Here is a 15,713-nt window from a genome sequence, read left to right on the forward strand (position 1 = left end):
CTCTTGACTCTTGCAGTATAACAGGGCTCAAGCAAGCTCAGTGGTACTTGACCTTCACTGATGGATGAGGGTCTGTAAGTGTGAATGGTAGGGCCAACTAGCCAGGCTGGGGAAGCTCAGCTGGGCACTGCCCGCACAGACAGACAGACAGAGGATGCTCTGTTAGGCTCTGATGCACATTTTCAATCTTTCCATCTTGGATTCTAGTGCCTCTGAGAGGTTGTGTGTCTGGGCACAGCCTGAATGTCCTGACTGTGCTTGTCCTGGATGTGCTTGTCTGATCTGTGGAGGGAGAGCGGAGGGCCTTTGAGGGAAAGAGTAGAGTAATGGTTAACGGACTGTCTTTACCTTGTAGCTGGATCTCATTTGCCGCATACTGGAAACCAGTTGGAGGAAGCATAATCTTCATTCCTGCGTTCTCCCCCTGTACGCACGTACTTCTCACTCTGATTGCTGCCTGTTTTAGTGAAGCCCTTTTGGGACTTACTAGTTCTAGAGAAGTTTCACCAGTCCCAAGCCATGTATCTTAGTTATACACTAAGATATGCCCCTGCTCTTCACCAATCCTCTTTCCTTGGCACATGGCTGATAAGGAGGAGGGATGCACAGGCCCAGTACTGTCAAGAAGGGGAGTTTCAGTTACAGTGTATGGACCTACTCTCTGGTTAGATTCTAGGTATTAGGTTGATGGCCACTGTCCTATTAGGTTTTCTGTTGGTCATGGGATTTCGCGGTTAGTGTGAATCCCCCCCATGTGTGGTACTCAGAGCTACTGCTTAGGGCACATGACGTTTTAGAGATGAATTCCTAGGCTGAAGTGCTGCTTTGTTATTCTGTCCAGCAATAGTCGCGGCAGTGCTGCTGAATTTGCAGTCTTTCACATCATGACCAGAATTTTGGAAGCTACTAACAGCTTATTTCTACCTCTGCCTCCTGGTAAGTCTTGGCTCATTTGTTTTTTGGTATAAGATATTTGTTCTTTCTTCTTCACATGGAACCTGGAATTTGGCACATTATCACATTAATGACGAGACCTTATGTTGAGAAATTATGTGTCTGGTGTTACTGTAGAGATGAGCCCTGAAGTTGGTCTCTATTGACCAGCTCTCCTCCTGACTACTAAACCATGCCGTAGCTTGTTACTGACTTTAGCGAGCCTAGGCTGCTCTCTGTGCAACCTTCTGGGATAATTTGAACCAGTGAAATTAATGTAGGGAGCTCTTTCTCTGATGCCTACAGACCTAGTTTATCTGACTGAGATGTCTGAAGGTTAATACTCAGAAGGAAGTGGGTCTGGCTCAGGAATTTGAAACAGGACTGATTCAGGCTTTAAAACACCCTTGGGGTATGTATATATTGTCATTTATTTAATTGATCATTTGTTCATTTGGTCAGTCAACAAACACCTATTAAGCAACTATTACATAGCCAGGTAATGTACTTGGAATTGCAGTGGTTTTAAAGATTAATAAAAGTCTAGTTGGGAAGATATATATATAATCAGCATCCTTTATCAGAAATATGCTTGTGTTTGCTATAAAAAACTGTCTGCTTTATATTTGTTACATGTAATTTTTTTTTTTACTGTATAACAATACTTAACATGAGATAACTCTCTTAACTTTTTAAGTGGACAACACAGTATTGTTAACGAAAGACATAATGTTGTATGGCAGATCTCTAGAACTTACTCAGCTTAACATAATTGAAACTTTATACCTATTCATCAGCAATTGCCTTTTCCAGCCCCTGGCGACTGCCATTCTGCCTTTTGTTTCTATGAGTTTGACTGTTTTAGATACCTCATGTAAGTGGAATCGCACAGTGTTTGACTCTCTATCACCTAGCATAATGTCCTCCAGGTTCATCCATATTGTCACATGTGGCAGGATGTCTTTCTTTTTTAAGACTGGATAATACTTCATGGTATAGTCTACATTTTCTTTATCCGTTTACATGTCAATAGACATTTAGGTTGTTTCCATATCTTGACCCTTGTGAATAATGCTGTAACAAACATGGGGATGTACATCTCTTCAAGATCCTGATTTCAGTTCTTTTGGATAGATACCCAGAAGTGGGATTACTGGATCATACAGTAATTCTATTTTCAATTTTCTGAGGAGGCTCCGTACTGTTTTTCACAATGGCTGTACCATTTTACATTCCTACCAACAGTGTACAGGGGTCCAGTTTCTCCATATTCTTTCCAACACTTATTTATTTTTTTTAATAGTAGCCACCCTGAGAGGTGTGAGCTGATATCTCATGGTAGTTTTCTTTAGCATTTTCCTGAATATGAATACTGATGTTGAGCATCTTTTCATATAATTATCGGCCATTTGTACGTTGTCTTTGTCTTTAGAGAAATGTCTATTCAAGTCCTTTGCCCATTTTTTAGTTGACTTTTTTTTCTATTGAGTTGTTAGAATTTCTTTTTAAAAAAATTTTTAGATTTAGGGGGTACATATGTGTATTTGTTATGTGGACATATTGTGTAGTGGTGGGGAGTAGGGTCTCAGGTGGTCCATTCCCCAGATGGTGAACATTGTGTTCCACAAGCAGTTTCTTAACCCTAACCCCCTCCCCACTTCCCCCTTATTGGTGTCCCCAGTGTCTATTATATCCATCTTTGTGACCATTTAGCTCCAAAATATGAGTGAGAACATGTAGTGTTAGGTTTTCTGTTTCTGAGACAGTTTACTCAGGATGATGATCTCCAGCTCCACCCATGTTCCTTCAGAGGACATGATTTCATTCTTTGTTATGGCTGCATCATAGTCCATGGTGTATCTATGCCACATTTTCATTATCTACTGATCACTTGATGGGCAGTTAGGTTGATTCCTTATATGTTTTGGTTATTAACCTCTTATCAGATATGTGGTTTGCAAATATTTTCTTCCATTCCATATGTTGTCTCTTCACTCTGTTGATTGTTTCCTTTGCTGTGCAGAAACTTTTAAATTCAGTATAGTCACACACGTACATTTTTGCTTTTTTTCTATTTAAACATTTTAATTTGTAGTTAAAAATCTTTCAACAAAGTAAACTCCCGATTCAAATGCGTTTCACTGGTGAATTCTATCAAATATTTAAGGAATAAATAATGTTATACAAGACCAAAACCAGACAAAGACATTACAAAAAAACAAAAACAACAAAAAAACTACAGATCAGTATTCCTTGTGAACATAGATGCCAAAAGTCCTTAACAAATATTAACAAACCAAATCCAGCAATACGTAAAGAATATAATGTATCATGACCAAGTGGAGTTTATACCAGGAATGCAAAGTTGGTAACCATCATTTTATTCACTACCTTGAGGTCAATTTTTTTTCTTTTAGCTCCCAAATATGAGTGAAAACGTGATACTTGTCTTGCTGTGCCTGGCTTATTTCGCTTCACATAGCACCCTCTAGTTCCATCCTTTTTTGCTGCAAATGACAGAATATAATTGTTCTTTATGACTGAATGACTGAATAATATTCCATTGTGTACATATACCACTTTTTTTCCCATTAATCCATTGGTGCACATTTAGGTTTGTTCCATATCTTGTCTACTGTAAATAGTGCTGAAATAAACATGGGAGTGTACATATCTCTTTGCTATTCTAATTTCCTTTCTTTTGGATATGTACCCAGCAGTGAGATTGCTGGATCATATGGTAATTTGTTTTTGTTTTGAGGAAGCTGATTCCACAGTAGCTGTACTAATTTACCTTTTCATCAGCAGTGTATGAACATTTTCCTTTTTCTGCATCATAGCTCACTGAAACCTCAAACTTCTGGATTCAAATGATCCTCCTGCCTCAGCCTTCCCAAATAACTGGTACTGTAGATGTGCACCACCTTGCCAAGCTAATTTTTCTGGCTTTTTGGTACTAGCCAATTTAACTGGGTGAGATGATTATTTTATTGTGGTTTTGACTTGCATTTCCCTGATGATTAGTGATGTGGAGCATGTCTTCTTTTGAAAAATGTCTATTTAGATCTTTTGCCTATTTAAAAATTGAATTATTTGGTTTTCTTGGCTAGAGTTGTTTGAGTTCCTTATATATTCTCATGATTATTCCTTTGTCAGATGGATAGTTTGCAAATAGTTTCTCCCATTTTGTAGGCTGTGTCTTTACTTTGTTGATTGTTTCTTTTGCTGTGCAAAAGTTTTTTAGATTGATCTGGTCCCATTTGTCAATTTTTGCTGTGGTTGCCTGTGCTTTTGAGGTCTTACTCAAGAAATCTTTACCCAGATGAATGTCCTGAAATGTTTCTCCAATATTTTATTCTAATAGTTTCAAAGTTCAGGTCTTTTGTTTAAGTTTTTAATTCATTTTGAGTTTTTGTATATAGTAAAGATAAGGGCCCCTCTTCATTATTTTGTATGTGGATAGTCAGTTTTTCCAGCATTATTTGTGGAAAAGACTATCCTTTCCCCATTGTGTGCTGGCGCCTTTGTTGAAGTTCAGTTACCTGTATATGCATAGGTTTATGATTGCATATAAGTTCTACTGATAGCTGTTTTTGATAGCTGCTACTACTTAATATAAATCAGCTGGCTTTATTTAGTTAATTCATTCATATATATCCATCCATTCATTTTTGATTCATTCCTTCATTTTATTTTTGAGTGGGAATTTCTCTCTTGTTACCCAGGCTGGAATGCAGTGGCACGCTCATGGCTGCCACAGCCTTGACCTGCTGGGTTTAGGTGATCCTTCTGCCTCAGCCTTCTAAGTAGCTGGAACTACAGATGCATGCCGCCACCACACCTGGCTAGTTTTTGTGATTTGTTGTAGAGACAAGGTCTCACCAAGTTGCCCAGGCTGGTCTCGAACCCCCGGGCTCAGGCAATCCTCTCGCCTCGGACTCCCAAATTGTGATACGTGGGTACCAACACATATCTGGTACCCATTTAGTGGTAGGTACTGTTCCGTGTACTTCACATAAATTAGCATGTTTAATTTTCATATTGAAACCTAAGTGGTAGAAACTTAAATGGAACCTTATTAAATTGTATTCAACCAGCTTTGACCAACAAAATGACACTTTCATATCATTCTACTTACTATTATTCCCATTTGATAAGTGGTGAAACTGTGACCAGAAATGTTGAGTAATTTGTCTAAAGTCACATGACTATTAAGTGAAAGAGCCAATGTTCAAATTCAGGCAGTCTAGCTCCGAAATCTGTGCTTTTAACTACTGTTCTGTGCTGCCTCTTGAATTTTATATTCTAGACAAATTAGCTGATATTGAAACATTGGCTATTTATGGGTGCAAGGAAGCCCAGTGTATCTCAGTTTCTCTGCATTTGTGGTTGATCTGATACAGTTTGGAATCCATCATGCTTCCTCCATTCATACACTTTATTTCATAAAATCTGTTTGTAGTGGAGGTACACAATGAGTTTCCCTTTTTACTTTATAGGGATTTGAAAGTGACCATTCATGAGAGGAATGGATGGTTTAAAATGATCCCAGGGGAATTTGAATTGTAAGGTACCCTCTTATAAGAGTGAAGGGACTTCATGAAAACTATATATGGCCTTCTGGCTTAAATTCTCAGTATGTGTCATTAACACAAAGATTTGGTAGGGGAATAAATTGACAGTTTCAGATTTGTTTATCATGGATATTCAAGCTCTTTTTAAAAGTAAATTTAGCTGAGGTGAGAGGATTGCCTTTGCCCGCGGGTTCGAGATCAGCCTGGGCAACATGGTGAGACCCTGTCTCTACAATAAAATCAAAAAATCAGCTGGGCATGGTAGTGCACACCTGTAGTTCCAGCTACTTAGAAGGCTGAGGTGGAAAGATCGCTGGAGCCCAACAGGTCGAGGCTGCAGTGGCTGGGAGTGTGCCACTGAACTCCAGCCTGGGCGACAGAGTGGGACTCCAACTCAAAAAAAAAAAAAAAAAAAGAAAAAGAAATTAAATGGACTGGGAATGTTATTATGTCTGGAAAATCATAGAAATCCATTTTTTTATAGAACTCACATTCCTTCTCAGGGATGTGGGAAAAAACATAGACAAATGTTATCCATAGTGATTGAGAATTATTATGAGGCGACCTAATAGCTTGTGTCCACAGGTAGGTTTTTCTCCCTTTTGCTCTTAAATGCTTTTTTCCCTCATGTGTCATGGAAATAGCGAGGTGAGGTGACACTGGGTAATTTGTTGTGTGTGTTGTGTGTATACGTATGTGTGTATAAATTCAGTGTTTATATGTGTTATGTGTAAGTGTATTTGCTTTCCGAGTCTACTATTTGAGTTCCTAGTGTCGGAGACTTGTAATTTGAATTGGTTGAAGAGAAGGTCATGAGGACTGCAGAAAGGAAGTCATGGTTTAGAGTGAGGGCATGTTCTGCTTAAAAATGACCTCTGTTCCCTTTACTGGCTAAGGGAGGCCAGGAATCCTGCAGGATGATGACTAAAGCTGGATGGAAATGATGCCTAGTTATATGTAGCCAATTTGCTGGTGCTCAGAACTGACATACAGAGAGGAGGCCAAGACAGGCCACTGAGCTTGGGATTGTACCCTAGGGATATAGAATGAAGGGTCATCAGGGATCTTTAGGACACAGCGCTGGAGAGGCAATTTGGAATCCAGAAAATCAATCTGATCAATAACCTAACATAGCCTTTCCTTCAGAAGTATTTTGTAACTTTTCTTAGTTTTGGGAAGAATTTCCAAATTCATTTGAAAATCCTCATGTTGTTGATTGCTGGTAAAATTGTGATTTTTTTTTGTCTTTTGGACTCAAGGAACCTCATTCTGTTGTCAGCCCATTAACATCTACTTGTGGGCAGAGCCTGCACTTCATCTGACCCTTGATGTTACCCTAACTTTGGACTGTTCCACTGCTCATGATTTATGGTGTCTAGAGAGAAAATTCCATAATTTCTGTGAATTCAAGCCCCTGCTCATTGGGCATCATTCCTTTGCTGTGTACACTTCTAGGAGTAGGCTATGACTCTTCCCATCCTTCCCACATTCAGTTAGTTGCCAAGCCTGTTACCATTGCCTCTCTGACTCCTTCCCTCCTTGTTTACTGTTAGTGCCTCTATTACCACTTGTACCTGTTCAGGCAATAGCCTCCCTACAGGTCTTCCTGCCTCCTGTGGCAGATTCTTACTCCAGTCCATTCTTTACCTGTCGCCATATTAATATTATAAAAGTAAACTCAAGTTCCCTTTCTGTCCTCAAAAGCTTTCAGTGCCTCCCCAAAGTCTCCTATGAATAAATTTCTTGCTGTCATTCAGCATTCAAACCCTGTCACATACACTCATAGCACAGAACTGATCACATTTTTAAAATGTTTATTTTGGTGGTATTTGATGTATGGGGCAGCAGTGGTGCCTGAGGTGCCCATTTTTGTATCCCCCAGCTCCTTGCCCAGTGTATGGAAGGGATTTGCTGAATAACTTGACCTTTCCTCTTAAATATTTCCTATCATTTAAGGTTCTAACTCAACTGTATCACTGGAGGTTTTCTGGATACGTTCCATTTTTCTTACCTTTGGGCCTCTGTTCATATTGTTGTATCAACACAGCTGCCAGTTATTGGGGCAGAATGATGTCATGGTTAAAAGGCTAGGTTAAGACCCCACCACCTGCATTCAGATTTCAGCTCGCTACTTATGATTTATATAATTCTTGGCAGCTCCTTTTCTTCTTCTTCTTCTTCTTTTTTTTTTTTTCCTATTTATATACTCCTAATCTCCTTAGCACCTTGAATCTCAGTTTCCCCATCTGTGAAATGAGAATCTAGGAGTTCCCACTCCATAGTTTTGTATTAAGCTCAAATGAGCAAGTGCACAAATGGAAGGCCTCAGTACATGTCCAGTACTAGCACTTGTTGATTATGCCATGTTTTGGGCTCTTTATAGACCTGGTTCTAGTTCTCAGAACAGCCTGGTGGTTCCATTTTAGAGATGAGGAAATGGAGGCTTAGTTACCTGCAACTGATAAATAACACAGCAGGATCTAGCCTAGGTCTGCTCATGCTGAACCTCTACCATCTCCACTCAGTGTGTTCTCTTGTCTCAGTTCCACTCAGGAATTGAACTTACCCTGCAAAACTTCCCTAAAACTTCTGAGAATGCTTTTCTGATTCTCTCCTGGTCTGATATCTTCTCCCATGCTTGCTTTTATCTTTTGTCATTGTCAGTGTACTGAGAGCTCTGGGTTTGGGTAGGCAGCCCTCTCCATGACACTTAGGCTCAAGAGAGTGCCTGCCTCTCTTTTGAATTCCTATAGATTTGCTATCTGGCCATATCATTTGAATTCTCTTTATTTTCTACAATTTAGTCCAAGTAGACTCCAAAAGCCTTTCTCTAAGGCATAACCAGAGATCAGGCATATAAACTGTTCCTTCCCTTTTGGCCCCAATTTTTTTCCCTTCAGCAAAATGGTCTCTGTCCCAACAATTTTGAGTTTGAAGTGTTTCTGTTCTTTTTTACTATCTTACCATAGAGTTACAAACTTATTAAACTGTATAACTTTTTTTGAGTTGGAGTCTCTGTTCCCCGGGCTGCAATACAGTGGTGATCATGGCTCACAGAAGCCTCAACTTTCTGGTCTCAGGCAATCCTTCTGCCTCAGCACCACAAGTAGCTGGCACTGCAGGTGTGCACCACCATGCCTAGCTAATTTGGGTGTGTGTGTGTGTGGACACTATGCCTAGGCTGGTCTTGAACTCCTGGACTCAAGAAATCCCCCCACCTTGGCCTCCCAAAGTGTTGGAATTATAGGTGTGAGCCACCTGGCCCAGCCTAGTAAAACTGTTTTTAATTGAGCAGGCTTTGCTCTTTTTTTTTTCCCTCTAGAAAGGGACTCAAAGAAAAGGGAATATATACCTACTGGGAACTTAGTATAAACCCAGTATAATATTTAGTTGTGATAATACAAAGAAGGAAACTTAGACCTTGTTTTCAAGAAATTTAGTTGGTTCCTGGTACCAAGCACTGAGTGAAGGGCTTTATTAACATGATCCAATCTATCCCTCTGGAATGCTGGATATGCTGGCTAATTGTGTTTACCCTCCTGGATCTCTCATCCTAGGTTTTCATACTCTGCACACCATCCTTGGGGTCCGCTGTCTCCCTCTGCATAACTTCCTGCATTACATTGATAATGGAGTGTTGCTTCTCACCGAAACAGCCGTCACAAGACTCATGAAAGGTAAGAGCCCTGAGTGTTAGTCCCAGCCTGAGCACCACCAGGGCTGACTTCCTAGGTGTGTGACCTCTGCAGTCACAAAGGGCTGGCTGTACTCAGAAGGGTCCCATGTTTGTTTTAATGTTCTGCATTCAATCTTCAAATTTTTAATAATATTTGACCAAGGGCCTCCTCATGTTCCTTTTGCACTGGGCTCCACAAATGATGCAGCTGGTCTTGTGAGCACATTTCATTTCCCATAACCATCCTTTGGGCCAACTGAAAGTGCCCTCCAAGAGGCCTCAAGGGATTTTTCAATCCACATACAACTATTAGATTCCTTTTTTGTGCATGAGGGCACTGAGCTTCGGAGACTACGTAGGCTTGTTTCTCAAGAAATTGTCATGTAATGGCTTATTTTTAGCTGATTGACTCTGTCATCACAAAGTTCGGACTTGAAATGCAAGAAAAATTAGATGCAGTGCTTATGCAAATTTAAACTTAAAGGTCTTCAGTGCAATCATTCACATAAATTATTCAATTATGATATTGTAATAGATGAGCTTTGTTAAAGCATTTGCCATTCCTCAAGGTATCTTCTATTTTAAGTTAGTCAGTTAAGTTGATTTGCGCCTGGGAGCCTGTTATTAAAAAGTTCTTTTTCATTCAGAGAATTGCAAAGTAAACTTTTCAAAGGTTTGTTAGATTAGCTTGAGAATACAAGGTTGGAATATATATTATCAGGATGAAACACTCAAGTATGAATACTTGCTGAGGTGTTAAAATGAATATTTCTGTTTTGTTTGCCAATTTCTAACCTTCTTGCAGATCTGGACAGTACAGAAAGAAATGAAAAACTAAAATTCAGCATCATCGTACGGCTTCCTCCGGTAATCCTGAGTTATATTTTATTTTCTCCCTAAGCCTTGGCATGATCCTCCTCCACTTTCTTCTTGCAAGAAGAGCATTTACTTGTTTTGGGTTAAAGTCAATTAAACTGTTTCACTTTTCTACTTTTTCCAAGAAATCCCATCCGTCTCCACCCCGCTGTCAGCTGCTTCCCACTGGGCCTACAAAGTTCTCGCTCCTCTAGCTTAGCCTTGGCACAGCCCAGTGAGAACATTTAGCCCTTTCCTCCTCTTAGGAACCACTCTAATATTTATATCTGAATCTGAGAGGGAGAGGAGGGGAAACATATGCTCTGGTATTTAAACTGATAAGAAATTTAAATACAGGTGAGGTCAGAAGGTTCAGGAACTGGCATTTCTACCACAGAAGGAAAACATTCCCAGGTCAAAGGAAGAATGAGAAACATGAGGGAAAGTTATAAAAGCACTCCTTTTTTTTTGGTGGGGGAGATTCAGAAATACTATGAAAATAAGAAATACCATTGCAAGGTCTTCTGAGCTTCTCACTCAGAAACTTCCTGACCTTAAGAGCCTTGGCCAGCTCTGTCCACTGTTTACATACCTGGAGCACTTGCACCTCTGGCAGTGTCCTCCCACAAAGGAATGTTCTTTGCCTTCTGGACCTGATCTGCTTGCTCTTAACAGCCCTTCCTCCTCAAGACTTACTTTAGCAAAGGCAAGAATAGAAAACACAGCATATTTTCCAGAGCTAGAGCTCTCTGGGGAACACTGTTGAACATTTAGTTTGGACTTCAAATTAGATTTTTTTTTTTGCCCTATACTCTCAGGAATTAAAATTTTCTAGGCAAGACAGTGGCAGAGAAGTTGATATAAACATGATATAAATGAAACACCCTTTCAGTTCCCAAAACATCATTTAGAGTTGATGTGCCCATCTCCAGTGTTGAAGAGCAGTAGATAAACTCCACTTCAGAAAAAAGAATTTGGCAACATCAACATATAAACTACTTTCCTCAAGGCAACATTTGAGGGAATGTTTATTCAAAATTCAGAAGCATACCTTGTAGGAACGTGGCCTTGTTCCAAGGGTCCTCAATCATGAAGGGTCTATCTGTTAGACTAGCTACTTTGGAATAATACTTTTAAAGTTATGAATAGATGTAAGGTATGTTTATTTAATGCAGTGTGAGATATGTTTTCCTCTACATATTTTTAATTTGCATAATAGCTTATCGGTCAGAAGATCTGTAGACTCTGGGATCATCCTATGAGTTCTAACATCATTTCGCGAAACCACGTGTCACGACTACTTCAGAACTATAAGAAACAGGTGAGTCTGTGAAAGCGCAGCCAACTAATGTTGTTTGAATCCTATATACCCATTTCAACATAAGCAAATGATAGCAATTGCAGTTCTTATCATTTTATTTAAATGTATGCTTGTTCAGAGTCAAAGAACTGAATACTGCATGTTCTCATTCATAAGTGGGACCCGAACATTAATCACATTAGCACAAGGGGGGGGGATCAGCAGTCACTGGACACTGCCAGGGAAGGAAGGAAGGGGCCAAGGGGGAGGGCATGTAACAACAAAAAAGGGTACCTGGTCCTAAACCAGGGGAAGTGAGGACCAGTTGGAGGCCCAAACTTCACCTGCATGCATCCCACTTCTGTAGCTAATCCTGACTTGTACCCCACATCTCTCTCTATATAAAAAAAAAATCTGTGCTTGTTGTGGAGAATCAGTTTATTCCAGAAGTGGTTTCCGTTTTAGCCGCGGAATGCTATGGTTGACAAGTCCTCATTCAGCATAGAATTTCTGCCTCTAAACTACTTCATCGAAATTCTGACAGATATTGAGTCCTCCAGTCAAGGTATTCACTCCTCTATTCGCCGGGATTTCCTGCTTTCCCTGTGACACATCAGTCATTCCCTATTCATTTCTGTGAACTGTTTTCTTTCTAAAATACTTTTACTTACAAGTAGGTCCTTATTGCAACTGATTTTCATTAGCAGTGCACAACTTACTACTACGATTCAAATTTAGAACGAGGTACAGCAGTTTGGTTCTGTCTTAACAAGTACCAAACTGAAATTCAGATGGCTAATATATTCTGAGTTTTGCTACCAATTTTAAATATCGCTAAAGCATTTAAGAGTGAGTAAATTATCAAAGAAATAATCACCTTTGAAATTTTAAAAAGACTTAAAGGGGTTTAAAGCTTGTTTGGTTGATGCAAATTCTTTTTCTCTGTGTTAAAGCTTAACACATTTTAACACCACATTCTCAGAGTAATATGTTTTACTAAAATATACAATACTTAGAATTTCAGTGAGTTGTGGGCACAGTTATAAATATTTCATGGTTCCATGGTAACTGTTTCTCCCCCAACCCTTTTTTTTCCAGCTCTGTATACTTTTGAAGGACATGACAATGTGGATGCAGAATTTGTAGAGGAAGCAGCTCTGAAACACACCACAATGCTCTTAGGCTTATAAAAGAGAAAATGTAATTGGATCTGCTTCTGATCTTTTAATTTTGCTCATTAACCTCACTCTTGAGTGCTTTAGCGATATTTAAAATTGGTAGCAAAACTCAGAATATATTGTCTAGCCTTCTGAATTTCAGTTTGGTACTTGTTTCAGACAGAACCAAACTGCTATACCTCATTCTAAATTTGAATAGCTGATGAGTTCAAGGAGGGACACAATGGCATAAATGATGTTCTTCCTAGGGGCATATCTTCCTAGTAGCTTAATAGGCCAAAAGCTAGTCTCAGTTGCACTGTGAAATAAAATGTGCCTTAAAAATGTGGGGAACAGTGCCTAGAAAAGCAAAAACTAGGTGTGTCATTGAAATAATGTACAACAAGCAGAAAAATTAAATGTTGCATAAGGACAATATTTGGAAAGAGGCTACTTTAAAAGAAATTGAATTTGGATCAAACCAAATCTGCTATCTCCAGTATGGAATAATTTGTATATGACATACAGTAGTTTGTACTTACTATTTAGAGTAGGATTTGTCTTTGTGAGTTCAGATGAAACTGTATTTAATTTTTTTATATTTATAAAAGTTTGGTTTAGTAAGATTTTTATCATTAAAAAACACTGAAGTTTTGGCCTGACTCTTTCTGTTTTTGAACATAGCCTTTTTATTTGAGCCAGAAATCATAAGACCATGGACATATTTCTCCAAAGGCCCCATGACACCTAACTAGTTCTACCATTTGTCTTTTTCTCTCTCTACGGTGACTTCATTCTGACCCATAAATACAGTTGCTGTCCACAGTCAGCACATGACCCTTTGCTTTTTTTTTTTTTTGAGTTGGAGTCTCATTCTGTCACCCAGGCTGGAGTACAGGGGCACACTCAAGACCACCCCAGCATCGACCTGCTAGGCTCCAATGATCCTTCCACCTCAGCCTTCCAAGTAGCAGGAACTACAAGTGTGTGCTACCACACCCAGCTAATTTTTGATTTATTGTAGAGATGAGGTCTCGCCAAGTTGCCCAGCCTGGTCTTGAACCCCCAGGCTCAGGCAGTCCGCTCACCTCAGCCTGGGATTACAGGCTGAGCCACCGAGCCCAGTCTAACTTTTCTAAAATCACCATTGTGTTCTACAAATTGTCCTCTCCTATAGAATTTCCCCTTTTTGGTCAAATATTTGGTCACCAAGACCCGATTTTTTTTTTTTTTTTGAGTCAGAGTCTCACTCTGTTGCCCAGGCTGGAGTGCAGTGGCTCGATCATGGCCATCTCAGCCTCGACCTGCTGGGCTTAGGTGATTCTTCTGCCTCAGCCTTCCAAGTAGCTAGAACTACAGGTGTACACTACCACATCTGGCTAATTTTTTTCATTTTTGGAGAGATGAGGTATCGCCAGGTTGCCCTGGTCTCAAACCTCTGGGCTCAGGCAATCCTTTCACCTCCACCTTGCAAAGTGCTGGGATTACAAATCTGAGCCACTGTACCTGGCTAAATTTTTAAAAATAGAGACCAGGTCTTGCTGTGTAGCCCAGGCTGGTCTTGAATTCCTGTGCTCAAGCAATTCTCCTTCCTTTACCTCCCAAGGCACTGGGATTTCAGGTGTGAGCCACTGCACCCAGCTCCAAGACTCAAAATCTTGGAGCCACATCAGCAATGCAGTACTGATTCTTTCTCCTGGTAAGGTCATTATCTTCCAGTCCCTACTTCCATTCATTTCTTTGCACACCTGGATTGTTTACATTGCTTCCTAAGGTCTAATTTACCCAACATATATTTGAGATAAACACTAGTTTGATCCTGTCACTCTGCTCATAATCTTTCAATACCTTGTCAATTCATTACAGGATAAAATTCAAACTCCTTGACATGCAAGGCCTCCCAAATTCCAGTCTTCTATGATATGAATATTCTATTCTAACCAGGCCAGTTCTCTGGGCCTTGAACACAACTTTTGTCTTATCGCCAAGCCTTGCTCAGGGTTCTTCCACCCACCTGGATTTCCTCTCACCTGTTAAAATCTTGTTCATGTTTAAGAACCAGATAAACTGTTCCATCTGACTGTGATCCAGGCCATTCCAGCATGTAGTAGCACCTTCCTTCTCTGAACCAGTAGCACGTATATATCCCTTTGTGAGTTTTAAACATTTTTCCATTCTTAGGTTGTTCAAACTTCCTACCTATGTATTTTTTGAATCCTCAATGACATGAATAATTCCTACAACACAGGAACTATGCTTTAGTATGCAGTATTTCTTTGTATTAATGACATGGCTTATACAGTGTTATTTATCAAAGGCACTCCCAAGTAATTGCTTTATAGTGATTTCAAAAAACAATGAGGTTAGATTTAGAATGCACAGACTGAGAATGAGATTAATTTCCCTCCAATCTGGCAGGATGAGGGCTTGGAACAGGTTGATTTAACAAAATAAAGAGATGTGTTATTTCTCATTCCCAGAGTCGTGAAATAAAATTCATAACTGCTACCAGTATGAAATAAAGATACTTTCAGCATATTAGTGAATATAAAATTTCAAATTTCAAACCTCAAACCTATTTGTGTATTATACAGGAGAAAAATAGAATTAGGAAAATACACTTGGGTGAAATGCAATAAAATTAGAGTAATGAAGTGGAACTGGCCTCATAAATTCTTTCACTTGCAAAGGTATAAATATTTTCATTGAGATTTTGAAAAATCTGGCATCAGAACTTAAAAATCATGAGTTTCTTTGCAGGTTATATTGTGAAAAATCAATTTATAAGAAAGATAAATTAGAGTGTAATTATTTTTGTAGCAAAAAGACTCACCATAATACTACTTTTAGAAACAGTAAACTTTAAGCTAAGATTTGACTGGAGTATTAAAGGGAGAGTGCTGGAGTACAGCAGGGGAGTGGAAATGCGATGACTGGAAATAAAGGAGGGCACCCAGCCTCTGCAGCTCTGTCTTCCCTGCCCAGATCACATCTGCTTGGACTCAGGTGGAACTTCCTGTTACAGGGAAAGGTAAGCAAAAGATCCCCACCAGTCCCCACTGCCACTGCAAACACCACAGTCCTTACAATAAGAAAATCCCACAGTCCTCACAAGCCTTGAACCCAGTTTGGAGAGTTGCCAGGAATTCACACAGCTGCATTGCCCTGGGTTAGAAGCACAGGTAGGTACTCCCACTTACCCCCTGTGAGTCAAGCAG

At 39.6% G+C, this 15,713-nt stretch overlaps 1 protein-coding gene across 1 annotated transcript in view; it reads left to right on the forward strand.

Moving 5' to 3' along the window:
* The window catches only part of LOC103254447 (gamma-secretase-activating protein), a gene marked incomplete at its 5' end in the record, with an annotated part of 43,574 nt that extends 30,440 nt beyond the window's left edge, over nucleotides 1-13,134 (forward strand). The window contains 7 exons of the mRNA XM_008052543.2: nucleotides 356-426; nucleotides 842-936; nucleotides 9,065-9,184; nucleotides 9,989-10,050; nucleotides 11,258-11,359; nucleotides 11,804-11,903; nucleotides 12,437-13,134. Of these exons, the coding sequence (XP_008050734.1) occupies nucleotides 356-426; nucleotides 842-936; nucleotides 9,065-9,184; nucleotides 9,989-10,050; nucleotides 11,258-11,359; nucleotides 11,804-11,903; nucleotides 12,437-12,528 (642 nt within the window). The remainder of the gene's footprint in view (nucleotides 1-355; nucleotides 427-841; nucleotides 937-9,064; nucleotides 9,185-9,988; nucleotides 10,051-11,257; nucleotides 11,360-11,803; nucleotides 11,904-12,436) is intronic.
* Between the last annotated feature and the right edge of the window lie 2,579 nt (nucleotides 13,135-15,713).

The sequence above is a fragment of the Carlito syrichta genome, unplaced genomic scaffold, assembly GCF_000164805.1.
Source record: "Carlito syrichta isolate Samal-C Ts95f unplaced genomic scaffold, Tarsius_syrichta-2.0.1 Scaffold280196, whole genome shotgun sequence".
NCBI lineage: Eukaryota > Metazoa > Chordata > Mammalia > Primates > Tarsiidae > Carlito > Carlito syrichta.